This window comes from Molossus molossus, unplaced genomic scaffold (assembly GCF_014108415.1).
Source record: "Molossus molossus isolate mMolMol1 unplaced genomic scaffold, mMolMol1.p scaffold_m16_p_19, whole genome shotgun sequence".
Lineage (NCBI taxonomy): Eukaryota > Metazoa > Chordata > Mammalia > Chiroptera > Molossidae > Molossus > Molossus molossus.
Genome location: NW_023425354.1, coordinates 16,767,897 through 16,791,465, shown reverse-complemented (window position 1 = coordinate 16,791,465; position 23,569 = coordinate 16,767,897). Strand labels below are relative to the sequence as shown.

Here is a 23,569-nt window from a genome sequence, read left to right as displayed (position 1 = left end):
AATTGTTTTGAAAATTAAAACTGAGACACAATAGATAAGAATTTGTGGATGCAGCTCTTCCTCGGCTGATGCTCACCAAGTAGAAGGCCATGTTCAGTTCAAGTGCCAAGGTCGTGAAGTCCAAATGCGAGAAGCTGGACGAGTTCACGTGCAGCATCTCCCAGGCTCTGCTGATGCTGGATTTGAAGTCAGACCTCAAGGCCCAGCTTCAGGAATTGAATATCATAGCAGCCAAGGAAATTGAAGTTGGTGGCATTTGGAAAGCTATTATAATCTTTGTTCCTCTTCTCAACCGAATTCTTTCCAGAAAATGCAAGTCTGGCTGGTACGCGAGTTGGAGAAAAAGTCCAGTGGGAAGCATGTTGTATTTATTGCTCAGAGGAGAATTCTATAAGCCAACTCAAAAACACAGTACGAAGAAACAGAAGCATCCCAGGTGTAGCATTCAGATAGCTCTGCACTATGTGGTCCTGGAGGACTTGATTTTCCCAGGTGAAATTGTGGGCAAGTGATTCCACAGGAAACTGGATGGCAGCTAGCTTATAAAGGTTCATGTGGATAAAGCCCAGCAGAAACTTTTTCTGGTGTCTATAAGGGCAAGGATGTTCACTTTGAATCCCCACAGTTTCAGTTGTAAATAAAATGTTGTTCTCAGTAAAAAAAACAAACAAACAAACAAAAAAAAACATTGTGGGGTGCACTAAAGCAGTACTTAGAGGGCTAGTTATAGCACCACGTGCCTCTAATATTAGAAAAGAAGAAAGGTCTCAAATCAGTGACCTCGGCTCCCACCTGAACAAAGTAGAAAAAGATTCAAAGTGGAAATAAAGAAAAACAAAGCAGTAGAGAAAATCAGTGAAAGTTTAGTTTCTTAGTTTCAACACCCGACATGTGGTTCATAAAAGAAAATGATTATTTGGACTTTAACAACACCTTGTTTTGTTGTTGTTAATCCTCACCTGAGGCTATTTTACCCATGATTTTTAGATAGAGTGGAAAGGATGGGGAGAGGGAGAGAGACATTGATGTGAGAGAGACACATCGATTGGTGGCCTCCCTCACAATCCCGACTGAGGCCAGGGATCAAACCTGCAACCCAGGTATGTGCCCTTGACTTGGAATTGAACCCTTAACCCTTCTGTCCATGGCTGATGCTCCAGCAGCTTAGCCAAACCGTCCAGGTGAAGAACATCTGTTCTTACAATGATACTGTTAATGGAATGTTGCACCCTGGAAGAAAATATTAATGGAAGTCACACATTGGGCGAAAATATTTTCAAACCATATATCTAATAAAGGACTTTTATCCAGAGTATCTAAATATATAAAAACTCAATAAGAAAACAAACAGCCAAATAAAAACATTGAGCAAGTGGTTTGAATAGGTTTCACTGAAGAAGAAATACCGATGGCAAATACACACATGCGAAGATGCTCAACGTCATTAATCATTAGGGAATTGTAAGTTAAAACCATATGAGATTCCACATAATTATTAGATTGTCTAATATTTAAAATACTGACCTACCAAGTCTTGGTAAGGACTTATAGCACCTGAAGCTCTGTTGGAAATATGGAATCATATGAACAATTTGCCAGTTTCTTAAAACATTAAACATATACCTGCCATATGACCCAGCCTTTCCACTCCTAAGTATTTAGCCAAAAAGAAGGAGAGCATGTGTTTGTCCAAAGACTCATGCATCGACATTTATCTGTGGTTATATTTGTAGTAGCAAGAATGGGAAACAACTCAAATGTCCATCAACGGGTAAATGGATAAACAAGTTGATGTTCATCTATAAAGTGTAATACAACTCAGCAATTAAAAGAAATGAAATTTTTTTGAATCCTCATTCAAGGACATTTTTGCTTATCTTCAGATGGGGGGGGACATCGATTTGAGACAGACACACCGAGTGGCTGCCACCCACATGACCCCAACCCGGGCCAGGGACAAATTGCAACCGAGGCACATGCCCCCAGCGGGAACTGAACCCGGAACTCTCCAGTCTGCAGGCCAATAGTCTAACCGCTGAGCCAAACTGGCCAAGGCAAAAGAAATAAATTTTTGGTAAATGCAGTGACATGGGTAGATCTCAAAATAATTAAGTGAAAGGAACCAGACCAAACAAATACATATTGTATGGTTTATGTGTATAAAATTCTCGAAAATGCTAATAAGTCCATGATAATAGAAAGCCAATGAATGGTTTCCTAATACAGAGGCGGGCTGAGGGGAGAGAGGGGTTATGAAGGGGCATTGAAGATCCCTTTCGCAGTGATGGATATGTTCCATTATTTTGATTGTGGTGATGGTTTCATGGGTGTATACATATTCCAAAGCATCAAATTTTATACTTTATGCACAGTTTATTGTATGTCAACTAAACTGTTGAATTCTCAAGGATGGCACTGCATACATTTATTCTAAATTCTGTTCAGCAGTGCTATTTTGAGATTTTTGGTTTAGTGTTCCTATTAATTCAGTAGGCTTTTCACCTGGAAGTTTAACATTATCTAACCATTGTACCTACCTTGTTTTCAAACCCATCAGTATGTAGTGAGAACACCAAAGCCAGAGCATTCTGATTCTGTACTAACCCAGTCGAATGGATATATTACATACGAACACATGTAATAGCTACTAAATGGATCACCTTTTACATTTCTACATCATAAAGTAACACGAGATCCTTGTATCTTTGAATATTTAGGTTTGTGTTTTGCTTCTGGACTCTCAAATGCAGACTCAAATCCTAAACATTTAAAAAAGTACCTCCCAAATTGACAGCTCCTGGCTCTGGAGTGTTTGGTGGGCTATGCACCCTGGGTCTGCCATCGTATTTCATGGAAGTCCTTCTTGGACTCCGTCGTATTTCGAAATCTGTATTACGAAGTCTTTTATCCTTTTATTAGTTTAGTACTTTAAGCCTTAGACATAAGAAAGAAGACTATCAGTAAAAATCAATGGAAATGCAGTTAGATAAAGATCTGTTGTGCTGAGCAGAAAGCTTAGTTGCAGCACAATAGAATCAATTAGGACCCTCCAGCTGCGTACAGAGTTTTACCCAGCCAATCACTTTTCACACGTTTCCTCCATTAGCTTGACTAGAGTTCTTTTTTTTTTTTAATGTGAATTATGATGAATGAGATTGTTGTTATGAATATAGAGATGGGTCATTACCCTACAGAAACCAGACTGCGCTGGCGATTAGGGCTTTCTGCTCCCGCTATCAATAAGGTATAAATTTATCTGTCTCAAACTATAATTGGGAAGCTGTAGTCATTGTTATCTAATTCATTTAACAGTGTTATCATCGTAGATTGTTTTTGTTCATCTGGGTAATTTGCATAACTTTTAAGTTAGATGTGAGGGCGAAGGAATATAATTGATCAAATAGCGGTGGGAAATTTTATGGCTTGAAATTAAATGAATATCCCTCAGGATTAGTACCCCCAAATTTAACAACCTGGGGATAGCCCTTCAAGATGTCAAAAAGTAGAAATAATGAGTGAAGTGTATATACCCTACATGAAGATGCTGGAGGTTTGCAACTCCGGGCCATTAGCTCATTTCAGAAGTCCTATAGCTGTTAAATTCTAAGAATTAATGTGCTGTTTTCCCTGGGCTTGTGTTGGGGAATTCAAGCTGGAGAATGGAGTTGTTGGGTTTGGTTTAATGCACTAAGTGACTGGGATGCATTACTGGCAAAATGGGCCAACCAGCCTAACATTAGCATGTTTTATGGGGGGAAAAATCAATCCTTAGAATCCCTCCATGGGGGTAGATTAGTAGAGAAGGTCCTGCTATAAACTATTAAATTACAATCAAATTTGGTCTTTTAGTTGTTCTTAAAATAGCCTTTGTTTTTGTTATTTTATTTTTTTTCTGTTCTAGCCTCCGATTATCACTGACAAAGGCCCCCCCCCCCCATCTATAATATATTGCCTACAATACTTGGCCCTCAGAGATGTCAGTACATGGATAGAAAATATTCATTGTGTGCAAGTGTGAATAATTTTAAGGTTACGTAGTAAAGTGGGAACTATTACCTGATTGTGGTCGATATCAAAGAAGACTCCGGTGGAGATGCTGTTCTTGGAAGTATGAAGTTACAGCAGGCCTGCCTTTGAGGTTCATGGATGAAAAGACCTTTGTGTTCTGTGTCATGCGGGTGGGGGAGGAGGGCTCAGTCCTAGAAGAGTTAATAAACACCAAGAGCCGTGCTCATCTTGTAGCTCGGGTAAGCTTTAATCTGTAAACTCGATGACCACCTGACCCTCTATCTCCTTCCTCCCCCTTCCAGCACTGGGGGCTTTATGGCGGTATTAGTGGCACTTTGCCCAACACTGGCTTTAGAGAAATCATTCTCCAAGAAAGAAAAGCAGAGAGACAGGAGCTGTCTGCTGGGTGAGGTCATTAACACGAGAATAACCTTATGAGCTACAGAGGGCAGGAGGGAATGTCTGTCCTTCCTAGAAATGTTTCGCCAAAATGTCGCTGTCCTTTCCCCCCATCCCAACTTGTCCCAGGGCTGGTGGCACCCGTCATCTGGAACCCACTTTGGGTACTCTGAGCAGGATGTTCAGCTGCATCTCATGGAGAGCCCTGGGTAATTGCTATGAAATTTCATTACAAGTATGTTTGCAAGCTGTAGCTCTCTGGGATTTTTTGGAGACATACTCGCACAGAGTTGCTATGAAGTTAGTTCTCAGTATTGAAAATATCCTAGTGTCTGTGACCAGATTCTGTGCTCCCTGTTTTGCCAAACAGCATTAAGTCATTAGTGTAGGCGACTTGTGAAGAAATGATTAAAAGTTCAGAGAAGCTCTGGCCAGTTTTGCTCAATGGTTAGAGTGTCCGCCTGCAGTCCAGAGAGACCCGGTTTTGGTTCCCGCTGGGGGTACGTGCCTCGGTTGTCATTTGTCCCTGGCCCTGGTTCAGTTGTGCCTGCGGAAGGCAGCCACTCGATATGTCCCTTTTGCGTCAATATCTCTCCCTCTCTCTTTCTCTCTCTCCCTCCCACTCTCTCTGAACACCAACAACAAAAAGCTCAGAGAAGCTGTTGTGCATTTTTATATCAATCCCCAGAACTATATGACATTCTTTTTTCTTTTTCTAATAAGTAGTCTGAGAAGGTATATGTTCTTTCTTTCTTTTTTTTTTTTTTTTTTTCAATCTTGGAAGACAAATTAAGGAAATGATTATGGCCACAGAGAAGAGATTAAACTATTTAGCCAACAAGCATTAATAACTAAATACTGAGCCAATATACTGTTAAATTGGGAGCCACTGGGTTGAATTAATGTGGCTTAAAGTTTTTTTTTTAATCGTCACTCAAGGACATTTTTCCATTTTTTTGTTCAGACAGAGTGGGAGGGAGAGAGGAAGAGAGAGAGAGAAACATCGACGTGAAAGGGACACATCGAGTGGCTGCCACCCACATGACCCAACCAGGGCCGGGGACAAACTGCAACCGAGGTACGTGCCCTTAGCAGGAACCAAACCGAACTTGGGTCTCTCTGGACTGCAGGCCGATGCTTTAACCGTTGAGTCAAACCAGCCATGGCTATGTTACTTAAAGTTTGACCCTGTGTTGTCATGGGATGTGAGCTAAACACTGGAAGTTGTCACTTGTCCCCGGCATATCCCAGAGTTGACTGTCAGGGTACCTAAAGAACAGGTGTGCCTTATAAGTATGAGGAAATAGCCTGGGGACTGTCACAGCCAGTGATGGCCTTGGCGGTGAGTGCTGGCTGACGCATGCTACGTCTGTCAGCATGTGTCCCATGCTGTGTGCCCATGCTGTGTACTCGTGCCGTGTGCCCGTGCTGTGTGCTCGTGCCGTGTGCCCATGCTGTGTACCTGTATCGTGTGCCCATGCCGTGTGCCCGTGCTGTGTATCCGTTCCGTGTGCCTGTGCTGTGTGCTTGTGCCGTGGAGCAAAGTCTCACCTCACAGGTGGCTTTGCCTGTAGGAGACTTTGTTATTTAGGCACAGAAGAAAATGATGGATAAACAGGATCACTATTTAGAGCCCTCGGATAGAATATAAGCTCCATGAGGCTGGGCTTTCTTTTGTCATTGAATTTCCAGCAGTTGGAACAGTCTCTGGCAAAAAAATGGGAATTTGATATAAAAATGTAATTAATTAATTACATGAGTGATAAGGAACAACTGTAGATTCGATCCTGGCCGGAGCCCATGCTCATATGGCGCAGCCGGGAACGCTGCAGGCCCCCTGGGTGTGTCACGTGGGGACCCTAAGCAGGCAGAACCAGAGCCTCGAGCTGTCGTGAGATCATTCTGACAGCCACTCAGAGGACTCAGAAGCTCCTCATTGCTGTGGGAGGTGTTATCTTTGAACCTTTACTCAACCATTTGTTGACCAGTACACCCAAAAGCTCAAATATTTTAATCATTTTTCTATGATGATCTTAAGTAATTTCTTTTCTCTTTGGGGAAAAAAATCAGCAAATTGGTGTTTCTTTTCGAGTTGCCAGCTGGTCGTCAAGCTGGGAGTTCAGTGTGCATCGGCCGAGGACATCCTTGCCGGTCTGAGATACGAGCTCCTTGCACCATGGTATTTGCTCAGTGAGAGGGGACCCATTGTGGTGTAGACCACACACCCACAGAGTTGAGAAGATGCCTTGAGAGATGAATGAAACATAAAATTTGAGAAAAGTTGTGAGGTAGTTGAGAAAGAAAAGGGAGATAAAAGGATACGAAGTAGAAGGTTGTTAAGAGGGAGAGGATTGATCCCTTCTAACCTGTAAGAGTGAAACCCTGCTTCCTCCCCCGGCCCGAGGCAGTCATTGATCAGATTTCCGTGTTGGCGCATTATTTGTGTTTTCTAGATGTTTTATGTAAATGAAGTCATACAATGCGTAGTCTTTGGATTCAAGCTTGATAGCATGTTTTTGAGGTTCACTCATGGTGTAGCATGTATCGATGTATCAGTACTTCATTCCTTTAACTATTTTTTAATACTTATTTATAAGACTTTATTATCTAAAAATATTTTTAAGTGAAAGTCACTGAGGTGCTATTGGTTAATAAAGTTATGTAGGTTCAAGTGTACAATTCTGTGCTGCATCATCTGTCTACTGCATCGTGTTCTCCGCCCACAGTCAGGTCTCCTCCCATCACCATGTATTTGACCCCTCTTCACTACCTCCTCCCACCACCCCTCCCTGTGGTAAGCACCGCACTTCGTGTGTATTTGAGGTTTGTGGCTGTGGACCCCTTTCGTCTGAGCTGTTATCTGGGCTTGCGTGTGTGTGTCTGGGCGGAACACCACCCTCATTTTAGAGGGGTGGGTTTTTTGGTCGGTTCATTTTTATTTTTGTTTTAATGAACCAGCCTTTCCTGGGTGTTCATCCTGGTTGTAACTCGTTGAAGGATGTGTTTCCTTAAAAGAAGAACCTTCTTTTCAAGTAGTAAATGTAATTAGTAAAATTTTGACATTATTGTTTTCCACGAAGAAATTCCCTTTCCTTTTAAAATGTATGGTTTGTTGCATTCAGGCAAGAAAACATTCTTCTAAAATTTGCTGCTTAGCCCTGGCCGGTTTTGCTCAGCGGTCAGAGCGTCGGCCTGCGGTCCAGAGAGTCCCGGGTTCGGTTCCCACTAAGGGCACGTACCTCGGTTGCAGTTTGTCCCTGGCCCTGGTTGGGTCTTGCGGGTGGCAGCCACTCGATGTGTCCCTTTCACGTCGATGTTTCTCTCTCCCTCCCTCCCCCTCTATCTGAACAAAAAATGGAAAAATGTCCTCAGGTGAGGATAAAAAAATAAATAAAAATAAAAAATAAAATAAAATTTGCTGCTTCCTATGTCAGTTGCCAGGGGCTCCAGGCCATGAATAAGCACAAAGTCCCAAACCTGGTCTTAAGTGTGGTTTTTAGACAGATGTGTTTTCAATATGTTGTTACAAATAAGAATTCTCCTTATCTCTGTAGTTCAAAATAAGTATATTTTGATTTAATTATATTGATAAATACTATATGTTAATTCATATGCTTCAAGCTAAATGTTGTATAACAAATTCATAAGAATGCCATAAACATATGTTTGTTATTTTCCTACATGAAGTTTGGTGAGATTAATAATAATTAAAAAGTAATTTGCCCCTGGGAAATCACAGGTAAAGTTACACAAAAATTAATTCTAAATGGGATCATAAATCTCAAGAGCAGGCTAAAACTGTAAAGCTTTAAAAAGGAAAAAAAAAATAGGGGCATAACTCTTTGTTCTTAAATTAAGCACAGATTTTTAGATAGAATTCAAAACCTTGAACCAATAAAAATTATTGATATATTGGACTAAATAAAAAATCTTAAATGTTTGCCCTTGGAAAACCACTATTATGAAAATGAAAAGGCAAGCCGCAGACTGGAAGAAAATCTTTGCAGAACGTACACAGTTGACCCTCTTATTCCCATACTCCCTATTTGTGAATTCACCGACTCACTAAACTTTATTTGTAACCCGAATCAATGCTCGCTGTGCGTCCGTGTGCAGACAGGGACAGGGCTCCAGAAGGGTTCAGTTGCCTGACACAACCTCTCCCAACTGCCTTTGAAAGGGGCAGCACTCACTTTGTCTTCTTGTTTCAGCTTTCATAAACAAACGTCCCTTTTGTGATCTATTTAGTGTCGCGTTGGTTTGCAATTTTTGCGCTTTTTTTCTTGGTGATTTCGTTGTTTACAATGGCCCCGAGCAGAGTGCTGAAGTGCAGGAAGGCTGTGCTGTCCTTGGGAGAACACGTGCGAATTCCAAGGCTGAGGTCGGGTACGGGTAGAACGCCGTGGGCCTGGGGTGTGCAGTGTGGATTAACCGACAACGGGGTGCATGCTGAGGAGGGAAGAGGGAAGTCGCCCATCAGGACATGAGGCTGCTCTGGAAAAGGCTAGAGTATCTGACAAAGTTATCTGGAAACGCTGCCGAATGTGTGGGTTGAGGAGATGATACCTGGTACAAATGGTAGTGGACAGCACTGTTGTGAGGCTGAAATCACCGAACTTGATAGTCACGTTACCCAGAGTCAGGAGAACCTTGTACCCGCCTTGGCAAGTGCTGGCTGGCTTGCACCTTTCAAAAGATAACAGCATGAAAAATGCTAAATTTGCCGTCCAGGCAGGTTCTACAGGTCAGGAGGTTCTGGAAGAATCTTAACAATGTCTGCCATGTGTTAGAAAAAGACGGATGAGCAGGTTTTCAATGCTTTTGAGACTAGTTTTCAGTGCTCGTGAGATATTAGCAAATGAACCACATAATGTAATTGGCATTTTGACAGAAATATTGTGAGTGGAGGCTTGACGGAACCTCACTCTGTTTTCCCCTAGGAAGTTTCAGTATTCACAGTGACTTTACAGGGCATAAGTACTGCAAATAACATGAAGTGGCTATTTGATAATAAAATCATATGCAAACTATGGAAAGAACTCTTATAACTTAATAATGAGGAAAAAAACCCAGGTAAAACATGGGCATTTGCACAGACACTTAACCAAAGAAAATTTAAAAAGTGACAAGTAATATATGAAAAGATGCTGACATTAGTTGTCAGAGAAACGATACCATATGCTACAAGAATGGCTGAAATTTAAATGACTAATAATACCAAGTGTTGAGGATGTGGAGAAACTATGGAACCCTTATACGGAGAAACTATGGAGCCCTTATATGTTATTGCTGGAAATGCAAAATGCGATAGCCACTTTGTAAAATAGTATGGTAGTTTCTTATAAAGTTAAACATACATCTACCATATGATCTCATCATTCCACTCATAGGTATTTACCCAAGAGAAATGAAAACATATGTTTATACAAAGACTTGTACTTGAATGTTCATTGCAGTTTAATTCATAATAGCCAAAACCTTGAAACAAACCAAATGTCCATCAGTTGGTGAGGGGATTCAAAAAAAATTGTTAGATTCCCTACTTAGCAACACAAGGAAAGGGGCTGTGATCGATACACGCAGCAGCATGGTTGAATCGCAAAAGCATTAGGCTAAGTGAAAGAAGTCGGACATGAAACACTACATAATGCATGATCCATTTATATGAAATTCTAGAAAAGGCAAAATTGTGGAGATAGAATGCAGATCAGTGATTGCCAGAGGCCAGAAGTTGGGGAAAAGGAATTGACTTCAAGGGGCATGAGCTGACTTTTTGGAGTGATGGATATGTTCTCTGTCTTGTTTATGGCGAGGATTACATACTGTAGATATTAACTAAAGAACTTCATCAAACCCACACTTAACATGGGGAAGTTTAACTAAAGGTAAGTTAATACCCCTATAAAGCTTTTTAAAACAACAGAACACCTTACCAACACCTACAAGGCCCAGCATAATAAAACTTGTGCCTACTATTTTTAACTTTTAAAAAAAAGTTTTATTGTATTTGAATTTATAGGCCTTGAGCTCAACAAAAGGGGTTATCTCCATTTAAGCCAGTAATAATTAAAATGTTTCTTTCCTTGAATGGCTAATGGGCTAGTGGTTTAAATACTCACCCATATTCTAATATGTTCTTCTCTTCCATGACCATGCTGTGACCTCTCAAAACAAAAGTTCGAGATCGGAAGTAACTAACTGACAATTACAGTGGTTGATACACTCCAGTTTAAATAGAAGTGTCCTTGGTTAAAATATGGTTCATTCATCGGTCAAACTGTCCTTATTTCCCTTAATTGAATTAAGATAGACAAATGAGAGATGTGTGCAAGACAGAAAAAACTCCTTTCACATCTCGCTGTTACCCTCCCTGTGCGTGTAAAACGAATCAATTAAAAGCATGCATCTTTTACTCGTGACCAACTTAAGAGCAGAAAACATTTTATAAAAATAAAAATTTGAGTGAGAAATGGAGAGAAACTGGTTATTTGTTAGTTAAACATAATTTAATTTTATCTTTGAGAATTGTGCATGATATAATTTTATATGATTCTATTTGCCTACAGATTATAAGTTTGTCATAAAAAGCCTTCATTTTTCATTTCATCTTCAAGTTGGAAACTCCTAATCATAAGAAAATACGAGCTATAAGAAACTGTGCAATTCACAGGTGTGTATACACAATTTGGTTCCGTCTGAACATTTACTTGGGTAGTGGTGTGGGACGGACGGCGAAATATTTTATTTTTCTACATAATAGCTGTTTGGAAAAATGTAGTGTTCCTGCTCTTTCTATGTCATTAAATCATTCTTTATTTTTACTATGTCTTCTATGTGGATTCATTCACATTCTCGGAAATAACTGTGTAGTAAGGTGTGTTTTATTAAAAGTAGTTATCTCTCCCTATAGTTGATCTTTGTTTTTCGGAGTGCTTCATGCACACGAAGTCAGCCTGCTTCCTGTTTGTAATGCAGACCTTTTCTTTCTTAAATATGTTTTTTCTGCTTTCTGAGTTTTATCTTAGGTTCATAATTTGTGTTACTTCTTCATTTTAATTTTTGTTTTATTTTTAATATTGTTTTATGTTTAATAGGTTCAAAATTAAAAACACACAAATGGGTGCCCTGTTCCTGTCTTCGAGGGCCAACAATATTACCAGTTCCTTTATCCTGCCAGAAATATTTTATGCAACATATGTGGGGGGAGGGCTGTACTGAAGCAAACCTTGTTTGTAAGTTGGGAGTTGAAGAGCTATCACTTTGTTGATTTTTTTAATGTCGAGTTTTTATAGAATCAACTTGCCAACATCAGTGAAATCCAAGACTTTAACATGATCAGGGACATCAACATAGACCCTTCACTAAGATTTTTAAGAACTTAAAATATTCTGACTTTCAGGGTTTTAGTGTTTTCTATCTCTGGACTTCATGTCCATGGTGTGTTCCAAGCTAGAATTGTGGTATGTCTGTGAAACGCCTCTTTTATCATTTGTCTTTTCGTGTAGACACTGTCAGAGAATGAGAGCGTGGATATGAATTATTGAGTAGTGCTGATCACCAATACATCTACCCCTGTGGGTTCCCCTTACTTTAACAAATTCCTTCTAAAATTCCCAAGAGCTGAGAATAATTTTTCTTTCCTTCTTCCATAATGAATGAACGAATGAACGAATGAACGAATAAATAAATAAATAAATAAATAAATAAATAAATAAATAAATAATTTAAAACACAGGACAGGAAACGAAAATCTAGAAAAAGTATCCGCAAACATGTTTAGGGTTATTTATTGATGGCTTTGCTCATTGGCAGTATAAAGTGTGTGTCACTTGTCATTAGCAGTAACAATTTCAGCACGTTATGTTCTCTTTTTATTTACTCTGGTGGCAACATGTTTCTGAACAGGGCCACTGGCTGTGGGTCAGGAGGTCAGTCTTTGAGGTTAAGAGTGGATGGGGTCATTTGCTATTAACCTAAGATTAGCAGCTAAGTTTTTTTTCCTTTTTTTTTCCTCTTTAGCTGATTTCCTCCTATTTGTTTAACATGCCAAATTAATCTTGCTCAATTTTAGAAGAATTCCTTCTTTCTGATCTGAATTTTATTTATTTCAATTTTTACAAAGGGGTTTATTTTCTACCCAGATTCTTACTAGCCCCTTTTCCAAGTTAGTGAAGCAATGTTAACTGTTTTTAAGATCTAAAAATTTCTTATCTTTAACATCCATTTCCCAATGTACAAATGCTGTTTTCTATACTTTTGAGGTTTTTATCCTCCACGTATTTACATACCATACTAACAAATACACCGCAGAATTTTAGGATTTCCATGATGCATTCTCCCTTGGCAACATCTCTCTCCTTGCTATTCTTGATATTAAACAATGTCCAGCTCCTAAACCAGCAAGTTTTATTGTTGTTCTTGTTTAACTTTAGGGATCTATTTATTTGGTGTCCTGATATTGGAAATCTCTTTTTTTTACTCTTCTTCAGCAAAAAGAATCACCTGTTATAATGTAGTATCATTAGTTGTTGTCTAACAAGTGTCCTCTGTGGAATTTCCCCCTAGAATTTCCCCCCAATTCCTAGTTTATTTTGCTGTGTAAACCACAGCTTGCTTTGGGAGCCAAGTCGATGCTAGGTCTTTTGTACCTACATTGTTTCTCTTACATCTTCGCCCATTTGATTACTAGGAAGAGATTTTACTTGCCTTTAAAATGTTTTATTGCTATTGGTCATTTGCTTTCTTTCTTTCTTTTGTTCGTTTGTTCATCCATTCATTCATTCATTCATTCATTCATTTCTATAACCTTAGCCCGTCGGTCTTAGCCTGTGAATGAGCACATAATGAATATCCTAGGGGTGTGGTCCTTAGTGCAGACTTCTCAGAGTGCAAAGTGACCTTGATGGGTCAAAAGCCGAGGAAAGTAAAGTCTATACATAAAAATTTCAAATATATTATGCATACTATAATTGAAAGATTAAAATCAACTGTATTTTTAATAGTATTACAGAATAGCAAACTCCACAGGGTATAGTCTTTGTTGCTAAGTTCCTTTACCTGCTTGGAGTTGAGGTGGGTGGAGCATATTTAAAGAAAGCATTCTCCAAGACTAGGACGTGTTGATTTGGTAGCAATCCAGGTAGAGCATAAATGAAGGTATAGAGGCAAGAGAAGTCATGGTATATTCAGTGGGCACAGTAGGAGGCTGATGTTGCCATAATAGAAATTCCTAGGCAGTGAACTGTAAGAGATGAACCCAGAACATTGTGTGTATTAGTGAAGGAATTTGTACTTTATCTTGTAAGGAGTGGAGAAGGGTTTTAAGCAGAAGAGAAGTGATATAGTCAGGCTTGCATTTCAAATGCAATTTGATAGCTGGAGAAAAGGCAGATTTGCCCTGGCTGGTTTGGCTCTGCGGTTAGAGCGTCGGCCCGTGGACCAGAGTCCCGGGTTCGGTTCCCGCTAAGGTCACGAGCCTTGGTTGCGGTTTGTCTCCAGCTGCAGTTGGGGTCCTGTGGGTGGCAGCCAGTTGATGCATCTCTCTCTCATCAATGTTTCGCTTTCTCTCTTCCTCTCCCTCTGTCTGAAGATGAATGCAAAAATGTCCTCGGGTGCAGATAAGAAATAAATAAATAAGTAAAAATAAAGAGCTTTCCTTCTGTGGAGGTTCTTAAAAAATAAAAAGAGAAAAGGCAGATTTGGCGGAAGATAAGACTGGATTTAGGGAGACCACTTACAGTGTTCACCTGGCCTAGGGCAGTGGTGAGTGGAAGTGAGTGGAGAAGAGAGGGATAGAACACTGAGCAGTGTTCAAGAGTAAACATTTTCAGGAATGGTGATTGGAGGTCAGGCATGAGGAAGTGGGAGGAGCTTAATATGAATCCCAAGTTTTTGTCTGGACTAATTGAAGGGAAGAAAGGCTATAAAGGGAGAAACAGTTTAATGGGAATGGAATACTTTTAATTGTAGGAATGTTGAAATTGATGTACCTATTAGACAACAGAGGCAGACCACCTGGCCACCTGGCCCTAAGTAAAAATTTGGGAGTTATCATTAGTATAGATGTACGAGAAAGTGTATGGAGTGAGAAAAATAGTGGGTCAAGGGAAGACCCTGCAAATCAACAAAATATTATAGGCCTGCAAAGGATGAGTTATTCAGAAGGAACTGTCAAGGAATCAAAATGAGAACTCAAAGACGTCTAGTGCCACCAGAAGTCATGGTGGGTGGGGGTGGGGATATCAGTTAGCAATGTCATTAAATATAGCATAGTTAAATGGTCCTGGATGACGATGATAGAAATACACATCGGATCTAGCAGTTAGCAAAGCATTGCAGGCATTCGCAAGAACAGTCTAAGCACAGCAGTGCAGGGAAGAGCCATACTACTACTACAAATTAGGGCGCGAGCAGAAATGAGTAGGAGGCAAGAAAACCGAACACGGGGTATCTCTTCTTTGATGTCATTTTCAAGAGAGGGTTTTTTTTTTTTTTTTCCTTTTAAAAAACTTAAGCATATTTATAGTCTGAAAAGAAGAGTGCAGAAATGAGGGATGAGTTAGAATTCGAAGAGAGATTGGATGCCTGACGGAGCAAGATCTCGAGCCAGCAGGAGGGTTGGGTTGGAGACTTTGAAAAGAAGGAAGGAGAGCTCAGATTTATGTGATAGGAAGAAAAAGCTCTAGATGAATGGGAATGTGTATTTTTTTAATGTTTATTTCATTTTTCAATTACAGTTCACATTCAGTATGATTTTTTATTAGTTTCAGGTGTACAGCATAGTAGTTTATTCAATTGCATAATTTTATGATGTGATCCCCTGATAATCCCAGTAGTATGGGGATATACTTGCATTTAGAAACAGTCAGCTGAGGATCAAGCTCATATACTGTTCCTTCTCTTGCCGTAAGAGTAATTCATTTCTCCCATCTCTACTTAATTTGTACTCTTTCCAGAGATATACATGCATAGTCCTGTAGCAATAAAAATTCTAATGCCATAACTATAAAAATGAAAATATAGGTTAACCGTTAACATACTTCCAGAGTTAACTTTTTGATTTAATCTTTCACCTCTCTTCTGTATGTATGGGTATATCTTTTAAGTGACTATGTACTACTTAAAAACAAAAAACAAAAACAAAAGAATGTATTTTAATTTGAGTGTTTCCCACTCATTATTTGGATAATTAAAAATATAAGAAATTAATTACAATTAGAATTATAAATGAAAAGAAATCATTTCACCCCTGGCTAGGTGGCTCATTTGGTTAGAGAATCGCCCCATATACCAAAAGGTTGTGGATTCCATCTCTGGTTGGGGAGTATATGAGAAGTAACCAATTGATGTTTCTCTCTCACATCAATGCTTCTCTCTCTCTCTCTCTCTCTCTAACTGTAACTCCCACTTAACATGTGCCTACAAATAAAATGTGAAAAAATTTAAAATAAAGCAATACATTAATACCAAGAAAAACAGACAATAAAGTCAGCAAATAGCAGATGAATTCCTGCAAATGGAAGGAAAATATAGAACAATCTGAAAAAAACAAAAACAAACAAACAAAAAAACACCTTTATATTTCAGATCCTTCAAAGGATAAAGGAGCCCTGGCCAGTTTGGCTCAGCAGTTAGAGCGTCGGCCTGTGGTCCGGAGAGACCCGGGTTCGGTTCCCGCTAAGGGCATGTACTTCGGTTGCAGTTTGTCCCCGGCCCTGGTTGGTCGTGCGGGTGGCAGCCACTCGATGTGTCCCTTCACGTCGATGTTTCTCTCTCTCTCTCTCTCCCTTCCTCTCTCTCCCTCCCACTCTATCTGTACAAAAAATGGAAAAATATCCTCGGGTGAGGATTAAAAAAAAAAAAAAGGATAAAGGAATGGCTTTATAAAACAAGAAATTATAAAATAAATGCCAGCAGAAATGAAACAAAACAAGAACAAGTGGCTACAAAAAAGAATCATTTCAAAATATTAGCAATAAAATAATGACATTGAAATTTTAAAACGTGGTAACAATTTTTTAAACTATGGTTTTGAGTAGTAGTTCTCAAAAAGCAGCCCAAACAGATAAAAATGTGAAATAGTTAAGAAACAAGTTTAGAAACTTCAATATATATCTAATAAGAGTTCTATAGTAATTACAGAGAATGCATCAAAAATAATATTCACATAAGATAATTTATGAGATTTAGTCCTCAGATTAAACTAATAACTTGATTATTGGGCAGAATATATATAAATTTATATCTACATACTTTATAGTAAAAATGAGGAGCATTGGTTTTTTTAAAAACTAGCAGAGTGAAAAGATCTATTATCTACATAGATATGAAAATTAGATAGATAGACTTCTATTTGGTGACATTTAGAAATACCAGAAGATTTTGTGGCCGGTGTGGCTCATTTGTTGAGCATCGATCGATTCATGCACCAAGTGGTCGCCGGTTCGATTCCTAGTCAGGACACATGCCCAGATTGTAAGCCTGATCCCCAGTGGGGGACATGCAGGAGGCAGCCCGTCAATGTTCTCTCTCTCTGATGTTTCTATCTCTCTGTTCCTCTCTTTTCCTCTCTCTAAAATCAATAAAGAAAAAAAATTAAAAAAAAAAAAAAAGAAATACCAAAAGACAATAGAGTAATACACCAAAGTGCTGAGCAAAAGTAATTCTTAAATTACAATTCTATACCCAGCTAAAATTATCATTTAGTACTTTCACACAGTAGTAAGGGTTTACCACTGCCTTGCTCTTGCTGGGAAAAAAAAAATCCTTTAAAGATGTACTACAGCCCTGGCCGGTTTGGCTCAGCGGTTAGAGCGTTGGCCTGCGGTCTGGAGAGACCCGGGTTCGGTTCCCGCTAAGGGCATCTACCTCGGTTGCAGTTTGTCCCCGGCCCTGGTTGGTCGTGCGGGTGGCAGCCACTCGATGTGTCCCTTCACGTCGATGTTTCTCTCTCTCTCTCCTTCCTCTCTCTCCCTCCCACTCTATCTATACGAAAAATGGAAAAATATCCTCAGGTGAGGATAAAAAAAAAAAGATGTAATACATAATGAAAATGTGAATGTAGAGGGATAAAGTGATATGCAAGATACAGAATTATGTTGGTAATTAACTTTGAATGTTATAATAATAATATAATAATAGTATCTTTTGTGTAATAATTTATTTGCATGACACTAAAACCCCAGACAATAATGACAAGGAAGATGGCACATTCAGTGGCAGTTAAAGCATAGTTAGGACAAATATTGTGATAGTGAATAATTCAGGGAAATTTATGCTTACACACAGTGTGATAAAAATTAATAAAATTGGCCCTGTTCAGTTTGCTTCAGTGGTTAGAGCGTCGGCCTGCGGTCCAGAGACCTGGGTTCAGTTCCCACTAAGGGCAGGTACCGCGGTTGCAGTTTGTCCCCAGCCCTGGTTGGGTCGTGCGGGTGGCAGCCACTCGATATGTCCCTTTCACATGGATGTTTTTTTTTTCTTCTCTCTCTCTCTCTTTCTCTCCCACCCTCTCACTCTATCTGAACAAAAAATGGAAAAAATGTTCTCGGGTGAGGATAAAAAAAAAATCAATAAAATTGCAATCCATAGATTCTAAGCAGATCATGCAAAATAAAATGGTAGAAATAAGCCTCACCATGTCAATAACCAAAGTAAATATAAAAGACAAGGGATAAAATACTGAATTTTTACAAATTGAATTATGTGATGCTTACCAAAAAAATGTATGTCAGGAGATTGTGCCTTTAGCTTGTATCAATAGTATGAAATTTTCAGTCAGGACATGCTATAAACACAAATGTCTTCAATTTCTTTTCTTTGCTATTACAAATATATTTGCATCAGAGAAAGAAAATATTGCCTTGTAATGGCACAGATTCTGTCATTAGTTAATCATTAGTTAATCAAGAAGCTTCATAGATCCCATCGGTTAATTCCCCCGGCACTTGACATCTTCACTGTGCTAAAGCTGATTGGAATTCTGAGCTGCCTTTAAAGCAATTTCAGACCTCAAGCTTCTGAGGGTTTTTGAAAGATAGACGAAGTGTGTGATGCTTAAATTCATAGGCTAAATTTCCTTTTGGATTGTTTTTCAAAGACTGAAAATGCCTGTGTCACGAAATATTTTTTCTTTCCATCTCCCAGCTTCCCTATTTGTCAGCTATTCTATTTTGACTTCTACGATGAGGCTCCCATTTTAATTATGGTCATCTATGGAGACTCCATCTGCCGTAGCCAGCCGGCCTGCAGGCTGGAGGAGGGGAGAGAGCCCAATAGACGACTTCTTTTTGACACGCTATCTTGCTGTTTTCCCTTTACAATTAGACTCTAAGTGATAACCTGTTGGCAATGACTGAATGACCCTGTGAAGGATCAAATAGTACAAATCTTCAGTTTTGATAGGAGTATCACTTTAAATATTAATGATCAATTTCTTTTTAATTGAATTTCTTTATTCTTCACATGTGCCATTTGTGCTTTTGGCCACAAGGACTTACTATAGTTTATGAAAGTTGTAAAATTTTGCTATTTATTCTCTTATTCCCATTTAACTGCAGATGAAATATTGTTTATTCAGGTTAAATTGTCCTTAAGGGATTATTCCTTCCATTTCTGTGGGTTCTCCTCCCCCAACCGTTCTCACTCTAAGAATATTTCTGAACTTTCTAATTCACTGTGACTAGGGTTATCCACAGATTAATCAAAGATTTTTTTGATTGGTGATGAGCATAAGAAGTGATCTGATTGGATCTCTAGGAATGATTATTGGTAAGCTATAGGAATGATCACAGCCCAAACTGATTTTTTATCTTTTTGTCTTGCCTAAGGTACAAGGATGAAATTTTTTTATTTATGGACATCCACATCAGAAGCATATATACATAGTTTAAGAACTGAAAATATGTCTTCTTTTCACCTCTTATATGACTATAGAGACAGTTGCCTCTGCAGATTTATCTAGAGAACTTTTCGGGTCCATATATGTACAAGGGAAAACTCATTTGTTGCTGCTGATAAATTCTTGAGCTAGCTGAACTCACTGCCGTTGGAGAGAAGCTATTCCATAACACAGGGAATCTCAGAATTTATTTTTTCAACTGATATTTCCAGCTCTGGATTCTGTGACAGTTGCCCAAAGGGAAACACCGGTCCCTCGGATTACACTATGCATCCATTGTCTGAACTGTCACAGCAATAGCGCGCAAAGCTGTTTGCATAGCGTGCTAACTCTATCAGGGTCAGTTCCAGTCTGTGGCCGCTAAAAATGAAAACCATGCCCCAACCGGGACAAGAGCAGGGTCAACAGCTGGCAAAGGATATGGCAATCATTTATATAAATATGCTTTCTCAAGCCCACAAAAACAAAAAACCCCAACCTAACAGCTGGGAAGGGTTGGAAGTAGCCCCAAGGCTGGTTAGTCCCCTTCCAGATGGGGAGGTTAGACTGGGGCTAGCCAGACTGCTCCACATAGACTTCCGATTCGCATTAGAAATGAAAAGAGGAGAGGAAAGGGAAAAGGAAGAAAGGCTACAAGCATGACTGCTCTGTTTTTCACCTAACTTAATCAAATAAGTGAAGACTTTCCGAGACGGAAGGCTTCCATTTATCGGTATTCACGCTCCGTTTTTTCTGTTTATCATAGTGTCTGATACACTTCTTAACTGCTTAAACAGAAAGCATATATGCTCTAAACTCCAGTTTATATATAATGTCATGGTTATTTGTAGACAGATTGAAGAACCGATCTCAGATTTATGTCCTGTTTACATCTTCCAAACACTTATGTAGAACATTCAATGGTAGAGAAGATAATAATTGTGGTGTTGGCCTGCTCCCAGAACTTTATCCAAGGGATAGGGTTCATATTTGTAATTTGATTTACTTTATAATACATCGTTATTGCACATCTAATATATCCAACAGAAAAACGAATACCATTTTCCTGAGTTCATCTTAAGGTTGCATTCCATGAGACAGAGTATTATTTTTATAACCTGTTGATGCAGCAAGAGCCAAAGGTGGAGAGTCTGTGACTTTCAAACTCTTCCAGAGTGACAGTGAAATAAAAGACACCACCATGATGACGAAAAATTTGCTCTCATTATTTAGAAATGTGCAGCCTCTTCCCAATAATGGAAAGTTCTGCTGAAGCCAAATGGAATGGCAGGCAGCACTGTCCTCCGCTCCAGCCCTGTTTGCCGAAGGGAATGCTTACATAATGAATACATTTTTTAAGGTGTAGGATGAGCTCATGATGCTGGAGTCCATAAAGAGACATAAATTAGGGTCGTTTGCCAAAATTGAGGCATTGATTTCGAGAATGTGCGGATCTGACACAGAAGTAAAGCATTCTCCTTCTTGTGATGATCTGTCGGAAACAAACATTTGAGCGGTTCTGGTAGAATGTCATAACTAGAAGGATCTTTAGTGATCGTCCCTGGTACCCCATCATGGGGACCACAGAGATGGGCTGTGCGGCTGGAGGATTCTGTGGACTCCTAATCTGGTGCACATTTTCCAGCCGTACATACAGAGTACGCTCCGCTGAGGAGGAACAGCTGGAGGCCAGGCTGGATACAGACCTGCAGAAGAACGAAATTATCGGCGTGATCTGCTGATCCCAGATAAACTCAGATTTACTGTTTGATTGCACAGACGTCCCCCTTTCCTTTGTTCGGTGGCCCTGTAGTATCCAAGCAAGTGTCACTCAAGCCTCAACATCTTATTAGCTGTTCTGATGGTTTCTAGATCATGTGTTAGTCGGATATTTCCATAGATGAATAGTAAGGGGAGTGTGTTACGAATCCCCTTTATCTGTGTAGTACTAGATTTGAAGCATTTTGAGGGCAGGAAAACTAGGTCCTACGCTCGTGTCCGTTCCGTCTTGCACAGATGACAAGCGTCTATTAGATGTCTGACGGTGTGAAAGTAAAGTGCGGGAAATGCTGATTTTGAAATCACGCATTGAAATGTTTTCTTCTATCATACTTGCAAGCTGGGGGGAGGCACTTTTTCTTACCTCGATTTATACACTAGATCAGTTGTGTTGTGTAGGAGAGTGACAGGCTGACAGACGTTTCTGACAGGTTGTCATTGCTGTCCCTGCTGTCGCCTCTTCGTTTCCAGGCCCTCCTTTCATTTCTGTACACTTACTTTTGGTTAGTCTGTTTGATTTGAATGCACTGTTTAGTTCGTCTCAAAGGTTTTCTTAGCATTTATCTGTGAACATCAAGTGTAAAAGCAGGACAGAGGCGTCGAGGTGTGCTTGGAATTTAAGAACTAGTGGTTTAATTCCTGTCCCTGAAAGTCTGACTGTTTCCTTAGATTGATGCAGATTAGTCCCACACAATTGGAAGTTTGAAAGGTGCGTGTTTCCAGAGCTTTTAAGATAATGACACTTAGAAATCGTTGGTTCTTCCTTGATGACTAATGTCTTTAATACATGTTTACAAGCTCCCAAGACTTTTAATATATTTTACCATAGTCTGATTACTAATAATATGTAACTGAAACAAACATTTTCTCTATCTTGTAATTCTTTGTGGGAAAAAAATAGTATTCAGTAGAGGCTGTCCTTCTGAATTTTGTTATAGCAGCTCTGTATCTTTTTTTTTTTTTTAAACATTCACAATCCATAATGCATTATGGTTTGCTAGGATATACCAAGAAGATAGTTCTTCTTTCCATTTCTTCTCCTCGTTTTAGCCATTTGTATACCATGTATGACCATGCAGTGCGTACGTTTATGTCTGTTCTATTTTATAGAATGTATATGACATCAGCCAGCTTGACTCTTCCCTCTCCACACTGCCACCACAGCTATATGCTTCCCTATCAAACATTAGAGAAACACAAAACGAAACCAGCACGTACTGCCCAGCAGTGGATTGAGCATCGTCCCAGGGACTGAGCGGTCCGGTTCTATTCCCGGTCAGGGCACATGCCCAGGTTGCAGGCTCGATCTCCAGTGGGGGGCGTGCAGGAGGCAGCCGATCAATGTTTCTCTCTCTCTCTCCCTCTCCTTTCCTCTCTCTCTAAAAAAAAAAAATCAATGAAAAAATATATTTTTTAAAGCACATAGTGATACATTAATGAGATCTTGACATTGTACTGACCTCGCCTCTCCTCTCTCAGTTTAACAGCAAATGGTACCTGTCACAACCAAATACAGGATGTGATTGACACCACTGTTTAGGTGTGTGTGATTCAATGCGGTTATCTAATCACATATATGTTTCCTTCTAGTCTGTAGCCTGACTGTGCTTTGCCATGGGTGTAGGACTAGGGAAATACCTGTGATGAACAAGGCCAAAGAAATACTTTCAGGGTGGACCAATTGGATTTAAATAGTGAATGCAAAGAGTAATGAATGACTAATCCGATAGCTCCTTTCTCAGACACAGTGACGGGTTCGTTTTGATGGGGTCCCTATGATCTTTCTAAGGGTATTCATGCCAGTAATGCTGTCCTCAGCCTTAGATCCTATCTCTATCCCTTTTCAAAAGCCCTGTAAAGTTAGTGCTTAAAGGTACCTGAATCGTCTTTCTAAACTTCCACCTTACTTCAGGGACCTAGGGTCATAACCTCTGAACCTTACAGGTTATAGGTCTCTTGCTTTTTGATCTTTTGTGGTTACCTCGCTTTTGCCTACTTCCTCCACAACATTCAAGCCTTGTTATGTAAGGAAATTGGAAACACCAACTTTGGACGAGATAAGAGTCACCCTGTCTTCCAGAATCATGCAAAAAGATGGTTTTAAGTAGAAACATGCTTGGGAAAAAAATGAACAAAACGAACTACAGCATCCTGTTTCAGGCCGTTCGAAGTAGATCCCCTTAATTACTTATCCGCTTTAAAAAACAAACAAACAAACAAAAACCTAGAATGTACTGTTGACTTAGTGATCACATTTTTATTTAGGCCACAACACAACTTGCGTACAACATCAGAGTCCAAGTGGTTTGAGGGAATGGGAAGTGAATTGATACAGTTAGCTAGCAGATTCTTCTTGCCCTCCTGGCTAGAATGTCATTTGATAATAGTTACAATGAACACGCATGTGGCACTGACTTGTTAACAAAACATAGTATTTGTCATTCAAGAGCCAGATCAACTTAATGAGAGAGAGATTATTTTTATTTCACATTAGAGGAACCGGAG

At 39.5% G+C, this 23,569-nt stretch overlaps 1 protein-coding gene and 1 pseudogene across 11 annotated transcripts in view; both read left to right on the top strand.

The window, feature by feature from the left end:
- Positions 1–23,569, top strand: part of BCAS3 (BCAS3 microtubule associated cell migration factor) — a 517,634-nt gene that overhangs the window by 338,316 nt on the left and 155,749 nt on the right. For 2 of the 11 annotated variants that reach the window (XR_004960283.1, XM_036268046.1), the window contains exon 25: positions 10,974–11,077. The exons of the other annotated variants lie outside the window; for them this stretch is intronic. Coding sequence is in view for 1 of the 2 variants with exons in the window: in XM_036268046.1 (XP_036123939.1) it covers positions 10,974–11,035 (62 nt within the window). In the remaining variant the exon portion in view is untranslated. The remainder of the gene's footprint in view (positions 1–10,973; positions 11,078–23,569) is intronic. 11 annotated transcript variants of the gene reach the window in all.
- On the top strand, positions 90–637 carry LOC118633874 (annotated as a pseudogene).